Raw genomic sequence first — 18,748 nt, 5'->3', positions numbered from 1 at the left:
GGCCCGAGCCGGCCCGCCCGGGTCGGGGGGGGGCCAATCTGGGGACGGCAGGAGGCACACCTGGGGAAGACTCAACTGGGAGCGGCTCACTTGGGCCCTCCGGGACCCACGAACCTGCGCGCCTCCTCTGCGTCCCGCCCCCGGCCGGCCCCTCGGCCAATGGCGGCGCGGAGACCTCGGCGGCGGGCGCGGATTGGGAGCCGGCGAGCGGGGGCGGGGCGGTGCGCCTGGCAGTTTAGGCGCTCGGCCGGGGGGCAGCGCTGAGCGCTTGGGTACCAGGGCGCGGTGCGGGCGGAAGTGGTGACGCTGGCGTCCCCGGAACCTGCGGCGGGCGGCTGTGACGGCCCCGGCGCTGACGGCGGCGGCCCGCGGGGCGGCGTGGACGCCCGCGGCGCCGGCTGGGGCATCACCGCGGGCCTCGACCCCGAAATGGCGCTGCTGGCCGAACACCTGCTGAAACCGCTGCCCGCGGACAAGCAGATCGAGACCGGGCCCTTCCTCGAGGCGGTGTCCCACCTGCCACCCTTCTTCGGTGAGCCGGAATGGAGGGGGGAGGCGGCCCGCAGTCCCACACGCACCCGAATCCTTCCCCTTAGTATCCCCTAAACATCTCTGCCCTAGACATCCCCAAGTCCTGTTTCCCCAGTCACCCAAGATCCTCTTTACCTCCACTCACCCTAAAGTCTCCCTTTCCCGGACCACTCCCAAGTCCTCTCCCCTCTAAACATGTCACATCCTCCCTGTCCTCTCCAAATCCTCCCTCTCCCTAGACACCTCACAGTCCTCCATATCCCCCAAATGCCCCCTGATCATCCGTCCCCCCAACACCCCTTACTCTTCCATTTCCATCTCCCCTAGGCATTCTCTAATCCACCATCTCCCCCAAAGACTCCTGCCCCTTCTTCCCCAAAGTGCTTCTTTCATCCCTGGCGCTTTCTGATGGCTCTCAACTCCCTCACCTTACAATGAATCTCCCCATTTCATAAGCTTTCTCTTTAAACGCTTCCAGCCTCTCCCTCATGGGACCTACGAACCCTTCCTTCTTCCCTCAGAATTCCCCCATTCCAGATCAAAGACTCCCGTCTCCCCCTCCAAGGGTAGGAAGCCTGGTAAGGCGGGGACAGGGTGTTTTGAAGGTGGAATTGCAAAACTCCAGGGCCTCTTTCTAGGGGAAACCACCTTAAGTTTTTCCTCCTTTTAGGACGGGGATGAGGGTTGTGGGGGGAGCTGTTTTGTGAGGTGACATCAGACATACAGAGCTTGGCACCAATTCCTCCCTCAGTTTAGGCTCTGCAAGAGGAAGCCCCTCCCCTGTATGTCGTGCTGAAGTTCCTGGGCGCATTGGGAAGGCGGTCCACTTTCAGATCCTCTTTTCCCACTCCCTCAGCCTAGCCCAGCCCAGCCAAGGCCCCGGATGGAAAATGGGAACCAGAAACCAGCACCACTGCCCCTGCCCTTTGCCTTTTGGGTCCCAGGTAAAGGGTGCAACCTGAGCCTCTATTCTCCTCCTTCATGTGGGCTCTGTCCTGGCCTGCTGATTCACTTGGTGGCCTTGCAGGAAGATACCAGCCCCCAGGGCAGAGTCCAGCTGAAACTCACAGACAGGAGACCTTAAGGGCAGTCTGACTTAGTGGGCAATGAAGCTTGTTGGAGGTGGTAGTTCCCACAGTGTCCTGAGCTCTGGGATGGTTGTGGTTACCTGGAGTCTGTAGTTCCCTTCCTTCACCTCTTGAGCCTCAGTGTCCCCAGCTGTGAAACAGGGATGCTAATCTCCTAGGCCAGCTGTGATGAGTAGATGAGGTGGTGTGTGTAAAGCATAAGTGCCAAATAGGTCTTTGCTGTAGGGGGTGTGGTTATGAGTTCCTGAATCCAGTTTTGGTTCCTTGCTAGAGTGATTAATCAGTGTTTAAGGGAGTGCAAATTGTCTGGTGTGTATGATTCCAGACCTGGGTAAGCAATCTGAGATCAAGGGCTTGGTCTTTTACATCCACTCTGTGTCCCTCGTGCCCAGAACAGTGCCCGGCACATAGCAGACGCTCAGTCAATACTGCTGAAAGCACAAAACTTTCTTATTCTCAGTGTTACAGTCTTGAGATAATACTGACTGTCGAGGCAGGGACTTGGGAGCGAACCAGCCCTAGCATTGAAAAGTTGTTTAATTTTGTGACTGAGTTGTTGTTGGTTTTTTTTGCTTGCTTGTTTCCTCTTTGGTTCCAGGAATAGTTACAAGTCAGAGCCACCTTGCTCTGGACAGGGATTCAGAATCCATTTGTCAGTGGTTCTCAACTGAGGGCAGTTTTGCCCCTCAGGGGACATCTGACAATGGCTGGAGGCATTTTTGTCAAAACTGTGTCTTGTGGGTGTCTTGTGGGTGTCTTGTGGGTAGAGGCCAGGGAGCTGCTCAGCATCTTACAGTGCACAGGACAGTCCTGCCACAACAAAGAATGATCTAGCCCCAAACATCAGCAGTGTCAGAGGTGGAGAAACCCCAGGTTAAACTGTAGCTTTTTCTTCCCTTATTTTCAGTGAGGTTGCACATCCATTCTGTATTTGGGGGTATCATCATTTGATGAAATTATCTGGCTGGTTTTGGAGGAAAGAGGGAGGTGGCAAGCCAGAGCCAGCAGTCATCTGGTGCCAGGGCTAAAGAGCATCTCCTCCTCCCTTTCCTTGGTCTCAAAGGACCCTTGTCTTTGTTGCAATCTCTGTACTGTGGGTGTCACATCTATTGACAGAAGTACCATTTACACAGAAGCCTCAGTGGGGTTGGTCCACAACGGGTTAACCACCACAGGGCCCTCTGCCCACCAGAGCTGTTTACTGTTCACCAGAGAGGCTAATTCTTAGGACTCTAAAGAAAAAAAAAAGTGATAATTCATTTGAACCATTATTCTCTTCTGTGGGGGGAGGAGAATTGCTCCTGAGGGTTGAAGACTTAAGCTTTAGGAGGATTCTTCCACGAGTGACTTTTCTCTGGGACATCTGATCGAGATCATTTGTCGGCTGTGATGCAGGGGCTTTTTCTAGATCTTGGGAGCATCTGGTCACCTGGATGATCTGGGTGGTGTGTGTGTCTCTTGAATGGAGCTGCTCTGTGGTGAGGGACACCAGGAGTCTGAAACACCTTGCAGTGACAGTTTCCTCCAAGTCAGGGATTTTTCACCATGGCACTGCCAACATTGGGACTAGATGATTCTTTGTGGTGGTGGGGCTGTCCTGTGCATTGTAAGATGTTTAGCAGCATCCCTGGCCTCTACCTACCAGATGCCAGTAGCACCCCCTCCCCAAAAATATCCCCAGGGAGGCAAAATCACCTCTGAGAACCATAGCTCTAGATATAAATATGACTAAGAGCCAAAACCTGTGTTTTAAAAAAGTATTTAATTCTGCAAGGAAGATCTGTCGATTGGAGGAAAAGTGAGCAAATACAAATGATACATAAGCACTTACTATGTGCTAAGTACTCTTTCTAGATTTGTTCACTTAATTGTCTGACAACATTTGAGGTGGAGTTTTAAAGAAATAATCGCTGCTGGGATTTCAGAATATTTTCCTTCTACATTTACATCCATCTTTTTTTTTTTTTTTGAGACTGAGTCTCGCTCTGTTGCTCAGACTGGAGTGCAGTGGCGTGATCTTGGCTCACTGCAAGCTCCGCCTCCCGGGTTCACGCCATTCTCCTGCCTCAGCCTCCCGAGTAGCTGGGACTACAGGCACCTGCCACCACGCCCAGTTAATTTTTTTGTATTTTTAGTAGAGACGGGGTTTCACTGTGTTAGCCAGGATGGTCTGGATCTCGTGACCTCATGATCCGCCCACCTTGGCCTCCCAAAGTGCCGGGATTACAGGCGTGAGCCACCGCGCCTGACCCTCTACATCCATCTTTTTGGGGGAAAAAAAGTATGGGCTGGTGCGGTGGCTCACGCCTGTAATCCCAGCACTTTGGGAGGCTGAGGTGGGCGAATCTCTTGAGGTCAGGAGTTTGAGACCAGCGTGGGCAACATGGTGAAACCCTGTCTCTACCAGAAGTACAGAAAATTAGCTGGGTGTTGAGGTGAACACCTGTAGTTCCAGCTACGTGGGAGGCTGAGGTGGGAAGATCACTTGAGCTTGGGATGCCGAAGTTGCAGTGAGCTGAGATTGTGCCACTGTACTCCAGCCTGGGTGACAGAGCAAGACCCTGTCTCAAAAAAAAAGAAAATCTACATAAAGCCTAATTATCGGTTATTACTGGTTGACAGAGTGAGACCCTGTCTCAAATAAACAAATAAATAAATAAACAAATAAAGTAAACAAACAAGTATAATCTGCTTTTTTCTATCCAACAATATAGCATGACCATCTTTTTATGTCAATCCTCTGTCTTTCCTTTTCTTTCCTCCTTTTCCTTCCTTCCTTCTTCTTCCTTTCCTTTCTTTCCTTCTTTCTTTTCTTCCTTTCTTTCTTCCCTCCCTCTTTCTTTCCTTCCTCCCTTCCCTTTCCTTCCTTCCTTCCTTCCTTCCTTCCTTCCTTCCTTCCTTCCTTCCTTCCTTCCTTCCTTCCTTCCTTCCTTCCTTCCTTCCTTCCTTCCTTTCTTTCTTTCTTTCTTTCTTTCTTTCTTTCTTTCTTTCTTTCTTTCTTTCTTTCCTTCTTTCTTTCTTTCTTTCTTCTCTCTTTCTTTCTTCTCTCTCTCTTTCTCTTTCTCTCTCTCTCTCTTTCTTTCTTTCTTTCTTTCTCTTGCTTTCCTTTGTCACCCAGGCTAGAGTGGTGCAGTGATGTGAACTCCTGAGCTCAAGCAATCTTCCCACTTCAGCTCCCTGAGCAGCTAGAACTACAGGCATGTGCCACCATGCTTAGCTAATTTTTTTAATTTTTATTTTTGTAGAGACAGGGATCTTGTTATATTGCTCAGGCTGGAGTGCAGTGGCATGATCTCGACTCACAGCAACTTCCACCTCCTGGGTTCAAGTGATCCTCATGCCTCGGCCTCCCAAGTACCTGGGATTATAGGCGCATGACTCTATGCCCAGCTAATTTCTGTATTTTTAGTAGAGACGGGATTTTACCACTTTGGCCAGACTGTTCTTGAACTCCTGACCTCAAGTGATCCATCCACCTCAGCCTCCCAAAGTGCTGGGATTACAGGTGTGAGCCACTGCACCCAGCCAATTGTATTGTTTCAATGCGGTATAATTTATTAAACCAATCCCCTACTGCTGGACATTCACATTGCTTCTTATGTCAGGCTCTGGTAGACAGTGCTGCAGTGAACATCCTTGTATACACTTCTGTGTACACTCCTTTGGTTATTTCTCATTTTTGGAAGTGAAACTGCAGAGCTGAAGAGTGCTTTAACCTGTTAGAGTAGTCACATTTCTTAAACCTTTGTTAGGTGTTGTTTGTGACAGCATTAGTTGGGCTTGCTTCAGTGTGCGTTGGCAGTGGGCCAGCCTCCTGCCTGCCTGGCTTAGAGGATCCATATCTTGGGCCTGCCCTTCCTCCTTATCTCTAATTGGAATCTCCCAAGTTGTACAGGTTTTACTACATCCACTTAGAGGCCAGCCCTTTGTTTATCTTCTCTCTGTACCTTGACCCAGTAATCAGATCTTTCCTGACCGATCAGTTTGCAAGACTGACTTCTGGGAGGGCTCCTTCTCATTTTGAAGGTCAATTTTGTGGCTGTTCTAAAGCATTCACAATGGGAGGGCAGGGGCATGGAGACTTAGGTAACATCTAGTTCTTGACACTCCCTGTCTAGAAGCCTGTGTGGTTCCCTATCATCGCAGCTTGGAACCTGTGCTTCAGCCTTTGTGAATGGTTTCCAGCCCCACACGTGCCACTATTGTCATACTCTTGCCTCCAGAGCTTCCCCACATTAGCCCCTCTGCCTGGTGGACCACTCTGCTCTTCAGCCCACCTCCCTCCTTTTGCCTGTCTAGGTTCTACTAATTCTTAAGGAGTCACATTATCCAGAACATCTCTCCTGACCCTCTTAGACGCCCATAGACTGTATCATATTCTGTGAATTTGAGTGATTTCAGTGCGTTGCGCTCGGGGCTAGTACTATTCGCTGAATGACTGCTTTTCATTCCATTCTCATTCTTCTGGGATCTTGTTGAAGATGCTGGGCCCTTTTCTCTTTTTCCAAATTAAAATACATGACTAGGCCGGGCACAGTGGCTCATGCCTGTAATCCCAGCACTTTGGGAGGCTGAGGCAGGTGGATCACCTGAGGTTGGGAGTTGGAAACCAGCCTGGCCAACATGGAGAAACCCCGTCTCTACTAAAAATACAAAAAAAAAATTGACCAGGCATGGTAACATGCACCTGTAATCCCAACTACTCGGGAGGCTGAGGCAGAAGAATCCCTTGAACCTGGAAGGTGAAGCTTGCGGTGAGCTGAGATTGCACCACTGCACTCCAGCCTGGGCAACAGAGTGAGACTCCGTCTCAAAATAAATAAACTAAACTAAACTAAAATAAGATACATGACTAAATTAAAATACATAACCCCCTTCATAGCCTGTATTTGTGGCAGACATCATCAATCGATCATGATGCTGTTTTCCCCTTTGAGCCTAAACATAGCCTCGGCGTCTTTCTTAACACAGCCACTCCAGGTCAGTTAGAGTGGTGTGTGAGATGATACCTGTTTGCGCTCACTGTTTAGGGAGAGACTAGAGATGAAAGAGCTGAAGGTCATGATTTCCACCTCTCAGTTCTTGAGATCCAAATTCTGGGGTTGATTTTTCTTCATGCCTCTTACCTTAATTAAACAGATGTCTGTGGAATCTGGCCTTCTAGGCATCTGGCACTCATTAAATAGTCCTGGAGTGAACCCAGAAAGAGTGGTTTTCCATCACTTTTGGTCCAGTGCTTGTTCCATTTTGGGGAAGTGGAGCAGTGGCAGCCTAGAATCAGAGATTTATCTTGTTTTACAGCCAAAGAAACCGAGGCCAGAGAGGTTAGGTGACTTGCTCAGGGTCACACAGCCAGTGAGTGACCAGTAAAGCCAGACTAGAACTCAAGCCTCTGGACTCCTTATGTGGTGCTCTTGCTGTCATGCCTGTTGTCCTGGCTTTCTCTCTGGTAAAGGACAGGACCCCCAGTGGAGCCAGCCTGGTTGGGTACTTGAGGAAATCCAGTGGTTCTGCTGGCACCATGGTGACTTGTCCACATGACAGGTGGCATGGGTGCCACAGACCAGACATGCAGGTTTGCTCTGAGGTGTGTAATGCTTAAACAGCCTGCCAAGCTGGTCTGTAACTCCTATTTGAATGTAAATTAGAAAATGACTGGGGTGTTGAAATCATCTTGTGGGAAAAGCCCCAAACAAGTTGGCTGGTTGTGTGTGTGTGTGTGTGTGTGTGTGTATGTGTGTTTTGTTTAAGAGACAAGGTCTTGCTCTATCGCCCAGACTGGCATGCAGTGGGGTGATCACAGCTCACTGCAGCCTCCAGCTCCTGGGCTCAAGTGATCCTCCTGCCTCAGCCTCCTGAGTCGTTGGGATTATAGGCGTGTGCCACGGCGCTCAACTCTTGCTTTTTTTTTTTTTTTTTTTTTTGAGACAGAGTCTTGCTCTATTGCCCAGGCTGGAGTGCAGTGGCATGATCTCAGCTCACTGCAACCTCTGCCTCCTGGGTTCAAGTGATTCTCCTGGCTCAGCCTCCCCAGTAGCTGGTATTACAGATGCACACCACCATGCCCAGCTAATTTTTTGTATTTTCACTAGAGATGGGGTTTCACTATGCTGGCCAGGCTGGTCTTGAACTCCTGACCTCATGTTCCGCCCACGTCAGCCTCCCAAAATGCTGGGATTACAGGCGTGAGCCACCGCGCCCGGCCTCAGCTCTGGCTTTTTCCTTCATCTGGGACATCAGGCTAACTGGGAACCAGCCCCACCTGAACCCCTTGATCTGTGAGTTAGAAGCTCCCTCACTGCAACAAGCATCCTCTGAGATTTGGGACCACCTACCACAGCCTTGCAATGTTTTCTGCTTTGTTTTAAATTTTTTTTTTTTTTTTTTTTTTTTTTTTTTTGAGACGGAGTCTCACTGTGTCTCCCAGGCTGGAGTGCAGTGGCGCGATCTCGGCTCACTGCAAGCTCCGCCCCCCGGGTTCACGCCATTCTCCCGCCTCAGCCTCCCAAGTAGCTGGGACTACAGGCGCCCGCTACTGCGCCCGGCTAGTTTTTTGTATTTTTAGTAGAGACGGGGTTTCACCATGTTAGCCAGGATAGTCTCGATCTCCTGACCTTGTGATCCACCCGCCTCGGCCTCCCAAAGTGCTGGGATTACAGGCTTGAGCCACCGCGCCCGGCCCTTAAATTTTAAGTTAATGCTAATACCTGTTTATTTTTTGGTTTTGTATAGAGCGGGGGTGTCCAATCTTTTGGATTCCCAGGGCCACATTGGAAGAATTGTCTTGGGCGACACATAAAATACACTAACGCTAACGATAGCTGACGAGCTAAAAAAAACAAACAAACTCAAATCTCATAATGTTTTAAGAAAGTTTCTGAATTTGTGTTGGGCCACATTCAAAGTGGTCCTGGGCCACATGCAGTCCACAGTCTGCGGTCTGCGGGTTAGACAAGCTTGGTGTAGAATATCTCAAGAAAGACAAGAAACTGTATTAACCCTCCTAATAAGCAGGTGAGTTATCATTTGGATTGACTGTTGAGAGCTGGATTCTAGAGGAATGGGATTTCGGTTGTGTGCCTGGGATAGACCCTGAGAAGATGAACCCAGATAGACACTTTCTGCAATGGCTGTTACAATTTTGAAACTGCTGGCAGACTTCGGAGATGCATTTGCAAGTAGTAAGTGAGGCTTTCTTGGCCTTCAGGAGCACCTGCTGTGTGCTAGTGCCATGCTGGCGGGGCCCACTCTTGATCCCACCTGGCCAGAGAACAATCTGGAAGGAGGGCTGTCGAGGGCCCCGTTGTGTTTTTCTGTCCATGTGCGTAACAGCCCATGAGTTGGCTGTTTTTGAGGCTCAGAGGAGAGAAGTCACTTTGAGTCTGATTCTCTTCCTCTGACATCCATGCCCTGAACACCGTGTACGGATGAGTGGAAGGAAACATGGAGATTGGCATCTGGCTGAGCCAGCCTGAGCTTGAGAGGCCCTGAGGTGGCTTCCTTTTGGCAGCTCTGTTTCCCACCAGCTGTGTGGCAAAAGGCCCACTTCCTAAAGGTCTAGGGCTATCCGTCCTACCTGTGGAAAGATGTGGTGGCTCCGGGCAGGAGCACCAAAATCAATGCCTGACTTGGTGAATGACTGCTAGGGCACAGAGCCAGCTGCATGGCTGCTTAAGTCTGACAGTTGCTCCGGCAGCCTCCTTTATAATGTCCAAAGGCCAGAGTACATACAGACCAGTGGCACCCACCCACCCTGTCCTGGGATGGTGGTGATTAGATCTTTGTGTTCAGAAAAATCTGGCCCTTGAGGTCAGAGCCTGAGGTCTGGCCTCTCTGCTGCCGGAAGGAAGAGGATCGAGTAGGAGGGGAGAGACTACAGTTGCTTGCTAACTCATCTAGCCCCTCCTCTGCTGCACAGGGATGCTTGGAGGGATAGCCCTCCACTGTGAATCCCTTAGGGCAGAAGTCAGGCCCTCCCAGGACCCACCAATGGGCTTCTGCATCATGGGCGCCCAGCCTATATCCACGTGAAAAGGAATGGGAGGAATTAGTGACAAAGGGCTTTATAAAATATAACGTATGACTGTGATCATAGCTAGCGTCATCTCTATTTTGACTGGCTCCCAGGATCAAGCATTCAATTAGACAGTAACTCATTTCTAATCCTCATGATGAACTTAGGAGGAATTTGGCACCATTTTCCAGAAGAGGAAACCGATGTTCAGAGAGATGTCCACAGGACTTTGCAGCAGGTCTAGCGCTGTAACAGGGGAGAACAACATCACATCAGGAAACAGGAAGATGTTGGAAGTCCTTTTTAGGGCAGAAATGTCCCTTGTAGGGGAGGAGGGGAAATGATAGGAAGTTCCCGGCTGGCATGACAGTGTGATTATTTCAATGAGCTTCTTAGAATGGAAATATTGGGGCCAGACGCGGTGGCTCATGCCTGTAATCCCAGCACTTTGGGAGGCCAAGGCAGGCAGATCATGAGGTCAGGAGTTTGAGACCGGCCTGGCCAACATGGTGAAACCCTGTCTCTACTCAAAATACAAAAAAAATTAGCCAGGTGTGATGGCGCAAGCCTGTAATCCCAGCTACTCGGAAGGCTGAGGCAGGAGAATCGCTTGACCCAGGAGGCTGAGGTTGCAGTGAGCCGAGATCACGCCACTGCACTCCAGCCTGGGACAGAGCAAGACTCTGTCTCAGGAAAAAAAAAAAAAAAAAGAAAAAAGAAAAAGAAGAATGGAAATGTTGGGTCCTAGTCTTAGGTTTCATTGTTTCAGTAAAAACCTGCCAGAATGAATGTTAACTCCTTTTGTTACATACTTATGGTGGTACTTGTATGGAGGCCTTTTTTGTGGTTCTTGTTAGAGCGTTAACTGTATCTGAGCTTTTCAAAGTCATTGCAGTGGATCAGCCCTCTCCAGGGTCTTCTAGAAGCCTCTGCTTTCCACCCTGGCAGTTAGGCAGTTGACTCACACTTCCCTGTGTTCAGAAATGATTCATGTTCTGCCTTGCTGTTCCTCCAAGTTCCTTACTTCACTCCCTTCTGAGATCTCTGTCTTAATGGTCTGGAATACAGTTGAAGTCATTATTTTATGATGGGGAGATTTCTGCTAATTTTACCCCTAACAATAAATCAATGAGTCAATAATTCTTTTTCTCCCTCCTGCCTTCCTTCCTCTCCTTCTGTTTTGATTTCTTAATCATTGGAATAATTGTTTTCTGGATTTTCTCTCTAAAGAAAAGCTTTGTCTGTTGGGAAAGGTGATGATGATATAATTTATAATAATAAGCATAAATGATAATACTTTCTTTTTCTTTTCTTTTCCTTTTTTTTTTGACATGGAGTCTTGCTCTGTTGCCAAGGCTGGAGTGCAGTGGCGTGACTCAGCTCACTGCAACCTCCACCCTCCCCCCAGGTTCAAGCAATTCTCTTACCTCAGCCTCCCAAGTAGCTGGGATTATAGGCGCACACCACCACACCCAGTTAATTTTTGTATTTTTAGTAGAGATGGGGTTTCACCATGTTGGCCAGGCTGGTCTTGAACTCTTGACCTCAGGTAATTCGTCTGCCACTGCCTCCCAAAGGGCTGGGATTACAGGCATGAGCCACCATACCCAGCCTAATACCTTCTTTTTCACTGAGCACTTACTAGGTACCAGAAACTGTGCTTAGGCCTTTATTTATACAACTTTATTTAAGCGTCACAGCAACGCTTTGAAGAGGAGTCCATTATGAGCCTCATTTTAAAAATGAGGAAACTTTCCACGTGTGGTGGCTGATGCCTGTAACCCCAGCACTTTGGGAGGCCCAGGCAGGCAGATCTCTTGAGGTTAGGAGTTTGAGACCAACCTGGCCAACATGGCAAAACCTTGTCTCTACTAAAAATACAAAAATTAGCAGGCATGGTGGCGGGCGCCTCTAATCCTAGCTGCTTGGGAGACTGAGGCAGGAGAATGGCGTGAACCTGGGAGGCGGAGGTTGCAGTGAGCCAAGATCACACCATTGCACTCCAGCCTGGGTGAGAGAGTGAGAGTCTCAAAAAAAAAAAAAAAAAAAGGACAAATAATTTTCCCAGCTGAGTGTAGTGGCTCATGCCTGTAATCCCAACACTTTGGGAGGCCAAGGCAGGCGGATCATGACGTCAGGAGATCGAGACCATCCTGGCCAGCATGGTAAAACCCTGTCTCTACTAAAATACCAAAAAAAAAAAAAAAAAAAAAAAAAAAAATTAGCTGGGCGTGGTAGTGCGTGTCTGTAGTCTCAGCTACTCAGGAGGCTGAGGCTGAGGAATCGCTTGAACCCAGGAGGTGGAGGTTGCAGTGAGTCGAGATCTCACCACTGCATTGTAGCCTGGCAACAGAACAAGACTCTGTCTCCAAAAAAAAAAAAAAAAAAAGGCATTTTCCCAACTGCATCATTGTTAGTTCAACACTGTTTTTTCCTGAACAGGGGGCAATTATGGGACAAATAGTTGGCATGTCATGAGGGTAAGTTTGTCTGTCTTTTTTTTTTTTTTTTTTTTTGGGTGTTTCCCCTTTTTTGCCCCGGCTGGGGGGCGGGGGGGCAATCAATCTCGGCTCTCTGCAATCTCCACCTCCTGGGTTCAAGTGATTCTCCTGCCTCAGCCTCCTGAGAAGCTTGGATTACAGACGCGCACCATCATGCCCGACTCATTTTTGTATGTTTAGTAGAGATGGGTTTACACTATGTTGGCCAGGCTGGTTTTGAACTCCTGGCCTCAAGTGATCCACCTGCCTTGGCCTCCCAAAGTGCTGGGATTACAGGCATAAGCCACTGTGCCTGGCCCGGAGATGAAGTTTTTAAAGCAGTATTTTGAATTGTTTTGTAAACATTCTTTCCTCTTTAGATAGTAGACTCAAAGTAGGAACCCGTTTTAGGAATGTAGGTAATCTCAAGGCTCGTATCCTTAAAAATAGGCCTTATTGGCCGGGCGCGGTGGCTCAAGCCTGTAATCCCAGCACTTTGGGAGGCCGAGACGGGCGGATCACGAGGTCAGGAGATCGAGACCATCCTGGCTAACACAGTGAAACCCCGTCTCTACTAAAAAATACAAAAAACTAGCCGGGCGAGGTGGCGGGCGCCTGTAGTCCCAGCTACTCGGGAGGCTGAGGCAGGAGAATGGCGTAAACCCGGGAGGCGGAGCTTGCAGTGAGCTGAGATCCGGTCACTGCACTCCAGCCTGGGCGACAGAGCGAGACTCCGTCTCAAAAAAAAAAAAAAAAAAATAGGCCTTATTGTAAACTGAGCCATGACAACCCGCACCCCCAGATAAATAAATGATTCATCTCCATCAGCTGTAATTTGAGTGTCTTCCATTATCATCCTTGTAACCCAGGACCTATAAAGTTAATCTGCCTCATATGTTTAACAACTGAACTTTATTATTCAGCTATGAAAAAAAACATTGAATTTACAATAGAACCTCCCCACACCAGGCTTGTAGCATCACGACACGGGCATCCTGTTCTTCCTTTCTGGAAATAACTGTTTATGAATTGGGTTAGGTGTGTTCTGTCCTGGATCACACAGGCTGAAAGTGAAGCAAGCTGTGCATATTAAAGAGTGCTTTTTTGTTCCTGAACATTGTTCCTGAGATGAAATGAGAGGGTGGGCCGGGGCAGGGCTATTTGGTCACCTCGTTACTCAACATCAGGAACATCCCGTGTCGAAAGAGATGGCTGTTTGAAGAGGCAGGCATGGAGAGGCAGCTTGGATGGAAATTTCCAGATATATGCTGTGGTCCTGTGGTCCTGCTAAGAGCATAATGACCAGTACTGTCCAACTCTCTTGAGGCCAGAAAAAGAGGAAATGAGGTTGGGTGCAGTGGCTTCTGCCTGTAATCCCAGTGCTTTGGGAGGCCAAGGTGGGAGGATCACTTGTGGCCAGGAGTTCAAGACCAGCCTGGGCAACAAAGTGAGACCCCATCTCTACAAAAAATTAAAAACAAAAAATTAGCTGGGCGTGGTGACATGTGTCTGTAGTCTCAGCTACTCCAGAGGCTGAGGCTGGAGGATCACTTGAGCCTGGGAGGTCAAAACTGCAGTGAGGCCGGGCGTGGTGGCTCACGCCTGTAATCCCAGCACTTTGGGAGGCCGAGGTGGGCAGATCATGAGGTCAGGAGATCGAGACCATCCTGGCTAACACGGTGAAACCCCATTTCTACTAAAAATACAAAAAATTAGCCGGGCGTGGTGGCGGGCACCTGTAGTCCCAACTACTCAGGAGTCTGAGGCAGGAGAATGATGTGAACCCAGGAGGCAGAGCTTGCAGTGAGCCAAGATCGCGCCGCTGCACTCCAGCCTGGGTGACAGAGCGAGACTCCGTCTCAAAAAGAAAAAGAAAAAAGCTGCAGTGAGCTGTGATTGTGCCACTATACTGCAGTCTGGGTGACACAATGAGACCCCATCTCAAAAAAAAAAAAAAAAAAAAGAAATTAGTGTGATACTGCTGTGTAGCATATGGTCACTGCTGGCTTATAGGGAATTCTGCTTTCTGGGCAATGTCACCCATCTGAACTGTGGCAGAGACCCAGGCAGGAGGCCCCAGATAGCCCTTGTCTAGTCAGAGTTGTCCCAAAGGCCATGCATGAAACCCCTCCTTGGTGCCTGCCTCCTCTTTGCAGGAGATTCTGATTCTGTTGGCTATTTGGTTTTTAAGTATCTAAAAGACTTTGGCTGGGCACGGTGGCTCATGCCTGTAATCCCAACACTTTGGGAAGCCGAGGTGGGTGGATCGTTTGAGCTCAGGAATTTGAGACCACCCTGGGCAACATGGTAAAATCCTGTCTCTACTAAAATACAAAAATTTAGCCTGACATGGTGGTGTGCGCCTGTAGTCCCAGCTACTTGGGAGGCTGAGGCAGGAGAATTGCTTGAGCTTGGGAGGCGGAGGTTGCAGTGAGCTGAGATTGCTCCACTGCACTCTAGCTTGGGCTACAGAGTGAGACTCTGTCTCAAAAAAAATAAATAAATAAATAATTGAAGCACTGCAGGAAGAAGTAGCTGTCAACCACCAACAGGAGTTTAAAAAAAATACACAAAGTTGGCCAGGTACACTAGCTCATGCCTGTAATCCTAGCACTTTGGGAGGCCGAGACTGGAGGATTGCTTGAGCCCAGGAGTTCAAGACCAGCCTGGGCAATGGTGTAGTGAGTCCCAGTCTCTACAAAAAGTAAAAAAAAAAAAAAAATAATAATTAGCCCAGCATGGTGGTGCACACCTGTAGTCCCAACTACTCTGGAGGCTGAGGTGGGAGGATTGCTTGAGCCCAGGAGTTCCAGGCTACAATGAGCCATGATTGTGCCACTGCATTCCAGCCTGGGCAACACAGTGATACCCTGTCTCAAAAAAAAAAAAAAAAAGATATACAAAGCTGTCCAGTTGTCCTAAAAGCCTGAAGGCACACCATCTAGAGTCATTTAGTGATGGTTTGAGGGGACCAGTGACATTTCTGGGCCACATCTTTATCATAACTCGTATTTTTGATGATGGCCCTGTTTAGAAAGCTACAAATGGCTTCCACTATGAAAGCAGTGACATTTGTGTTACGTTTTGATGAGCTCCATCCAGGATGGCTGAGCTACAATACTAATGGTGTATTTGTATTTGAGAGCCAGGCACAGGGGTGCACAGCTGTAGTCCCAGGTACTCAGGAAGCTGAGGCAGGAAGATCACTTGAGCCCAGGAGTTCTTGGCTGTAGTGTGCTACACTGATTGGGTGTCTGCACTAAGTTTGGCATCAATATGGTGACCTCCTGGCAAAGGGGACCACCAGGTTGCTTAAAGAGGTGTGAACTGGCCCAGGTTGGAAACAGCAGGTCAAAATTCCCATGCTGATCAATAGAGGGATTGCACCTGTGAATAGCCACCGCATTCCAGCCTGGGCAATATAGCAAGACTCTTAAAAAAAATGGTAGATGGAAAATATTTCACTGTTTTTATTTGTTTTATTATTGAGATTAAGCGTCTTTTCATTTCTATTGTGAATTGCCCACTGTTCTATAGGGCTGTTGTTTTTTTCTTACTGATTTGTAAGAGCTCTTTACATATTAGGGATATTAGCCTTTTTTCTGTTACGCTTGTTACACAGACTCTTTACTGTCTGCCCCCAAGTTTTTGACTTTAGTTGGTGGTGGAATTTCTCCTCTCCCCCATATAGGAGGTTTCTGTTTTTTATAATTAGGTTTATTGGTTTCTTTCCTTGTGCCTTGTGAGTTGAGTAGCGTGCATTGGAAAAAGCCTTCTCCATTAAACAGAAGGGGCCATTTGCCAGCTGTTCCAGATAACCAAGGCTTTACTGTATTTGGAATCTGCTCATTCTAGTTGGGTCTGTGAAAGAAGATGGTGGGACCATATCTGATTTTTCTTTTTTTAAAGACAGCTTCAGGCCAGGCATGGCAGCTCACGCCTGTAATCCCAGCACTTTGAGGGGGCCAAGGCAGACAGATCGCTTGAGCCCAGGAGTTTGAGACTGGCTTGGGCAAAATAGTAAGACCCCGTCTCTATTTGTTTTTTTCAGACAGTCTCACGCGTGATCTCAACTCACTGCAACCTCCACCTCCCAGGTGCAAGTGATTCTCTTGCCTCAGCCTCCCAAGTAGCTGGGATTACAGATTTGCCACCACTATGCCCAGCTAATTTTTATATTTTTAGTACAGATGGGGTTTCACCATGTTGGTCAGGCTGGTCTTGAACTCCGAACCTCAGGTGATCTGCCTGCCTCGGCCTCCCAAAGTGTTGGGATTACAGACGTAAGCCACCATGCTCGGCCTGACGCTGTCTCTATTAAAAAAAAAATAATAATAAGAAGAAGTAAAAAATGTTTAAAAAGACAGCTTCCTTTCTCCCTGGAGGTCATGAACTAGAAAACCCTCCAAGTCCCCTCCCTCCCTCCAGGTAGACAGGTTCTGGGTGGCATTTCAAAGAGCCTGTTTGCTGACAACAATTAAAAAAAAACAAGTTTGGGGTAACTGCAAAACTGGTCAAACAAGAAGGGTAATTTGGGGTTAGGGCTGCATTCTGTAGGAAACGGAAGGCTCGAGAGCCTGGTAGAAACATGTCATGCTGTATTCAGAGCAGGCGCAGGCTTGAATTTAAACTATTAGAGGCTGGGTGCGGTGGCGCACGCCTGTAATCCCAGCTTCTAGGGAGCTGAGGCAGGAGAATCACTTGAACCCGGGAGGCGGAGGTTGCAATGAGCCTAGATTGCGCCACTGCACTCTAGCCTGGGCGACGGAGTGAGACTCTGTCTCAAAATAAATAAATAAGTAAAATAAACTATTAAAAAAGCGACCACATGCTTGGGAATTAAAATCGTCTTCTGGTTTCCTATTTTCTCTGAGTTCACAGGACTTCAAAGAAACATTCTTTGAGTTCGAAGAATGGTAACATTCTAGACAGAAAGGTTAAGTGTATAGTGGAAGCAGCTTTGGCTCTGGAATTGTGTCTTGGCACTCCCTGGAGTGTAACCTGGGCAAGTCATTTGGCTTTTCTGTGACTTGATGTCGTTGGACTGCACCAAAGGCAAACAGAAGCCTAGAGCCTTGAGTAGGAGATGTTGAAACAGGCTTCAGCCCAACTATATACAGAGCACTTCCTGTTTGCACAGCACCTCTGGGCTGTAGAAACCGAAGGGCCAGAACCTGGAGTGGTTAAGTCACTTGGCCAAACTCACACCAGAGCTGAGATTCAAACCTAGGACTGTGGATGCCACTGCTTCAATGCCACTGCCCAGGTTGATGCCCCTGCTAATCGCAGGCAGCCCACCTCCAGATACTTCCAGACCCGCTTCAGCGTGCATGTTTACATAATACAGAGATGCATGCAGAGCTCCCTTTCCTGCCAGTGACTCCCTGTGGGTAGAGCGTGGAAGTGGAGTCTGGGGTGGCGTTCCCAGCCCCTGCCTTGCCTCCCCTCTCTTCTGCTAGGCTCCCAGCCCCAGAAGTGCATTTGGGGCATCACATTCCTCCCTTACTGTTGAGCAGGAGCTCTGGCCCTGTGCGGTGGCCCCACACACAATAACAGCTGCTGTTGGGGCCCAGCTCCTGCTGACCATGGCGGCCTCGTGACCCTTGTAGCACATGGTCAGGAGAACACAAAACAAAAAGCCTTTCTCCCTGCCACCAGGGCAGGGCCCCTCAGAACTGCAAAAGGATGCTGCATAACATTTTTCTGCGTCTCTGAAATGCATGTTGAATGACCTGAGTCATTGAGAAAAGCTAATAAGCCACCCATGGTCGATGGTGATCTGTCATCAAGCCCTGCCATCATCTCTTCTTCACTGGAAGGCTTTGGTTGAAAACCAGCCAATGGCAGTAAAAACAATCATGGTCAGTGCTTTGAGCCCTCACTTTGCACGTGTGACACCTCTTTCTCACAGCAGCCCTGCAGAGGAACATCTTAGAAGGATTTCCATTTTATAAGCAGGGGAACTGAGGCCCAAGTCCCTTCACATATCCTCTGCCATCTGGGTTGGATAGGTACTTAAAACCAGTGTGTTGGGTCAGTCTGAACCATAGGAGGGTGCAGAGATGGAGAGCCTGGCAGGGAAATACACTGACAGATTCTACATTTCCCACAGTCCATTCATTCACTCATTCATTCCACAGATGTCATACAAGTACCGACTGGGGTCAGGCACCTGCTGGGTGCTGGGAGCGTAGCAGGGAACCTGGTCCCTGCCCTCTTCAGAGCTCAAGTCTGGTGGCAAGACTGTTGGTTTAAAAAACAAAGGTGTAACACACGTGACTATCATCACTGTAACGGTGAAACAGACTTGGAAAAAAAAAGTAGAAAAACAAATAGGGGCCGGGCGCGGTGGCTCAAGCCTGTAATCCCAGCACTTTGGGAGGCCGAGACGGGCGGATCACGAGGTCAGGAGATCGAGACCATCCTGGCTAACACGGTGAAACCCTGTCTCTACTAAACACATACAAAAAAAAAAACTAGCCGGGCGAGGTGGTGGGCGCCTGTAGTCCCAGCTACTCGGGAGGCTGAGGCAGGAGAATGGCGGGAACCCGGGAGGCGGAGCTTGCAGTGAGCTGAGACCCGGCCACAGCACTCCAGCCTGGGTGACAGAGCAAGACTCCGTCTCAAAAAAAAAA

General features: G+C 48.8%; 1 protein-coding gene across 3 annotated transcripts in view; it reads left to right on the top strand.

Annotated features, from left to right (window-relative positions):
• The first annotated feature begins 293 nt into the window (after window positions 1-293).
• GLTP (glycolipid transfer protein) overlaps window positions 294-18,748 on the top strand; it is a 31,541-nt gene continuing 13,086 nt past the window's right edge. The window contains exon 1 of one of the 3 annotated variants that reach the window (XM_025403582.1): window positions 294-532. In XM_025403582.1, the coding sequence (XP_025259367.1) occupies window positions 430-532 (103 nt within the window). In that variant the 5' untranslated portion in view covers window positions 294-429. The remainder of the gene's footprint in view (window positions 533-18,748) is intronic. The other 2 variants (XM_025403583.1, XM_025403584.1) reach the window with 2 other exon arrangements.

The sequence above is a fragment of the Theropithecus gelada genome, chromosome 11 (genome assembly GCF_003255815.1).
Source record: "Theropithecus gelada isolate Dixy chromosome 11, Tgel_1.0, whole genome shotgun sequence".
In the NCBI taxonomy this organism is placed as follows: domain Eukaryota; kingdom Metazoa; phylum Chordata; class Mammalia; order Primates; family Cercopithecidae; genus Theropithecus; species Theropithecus gelada.
This window is presented reverse-complemented; position numbering and strand designations above follow the sequence as displayed.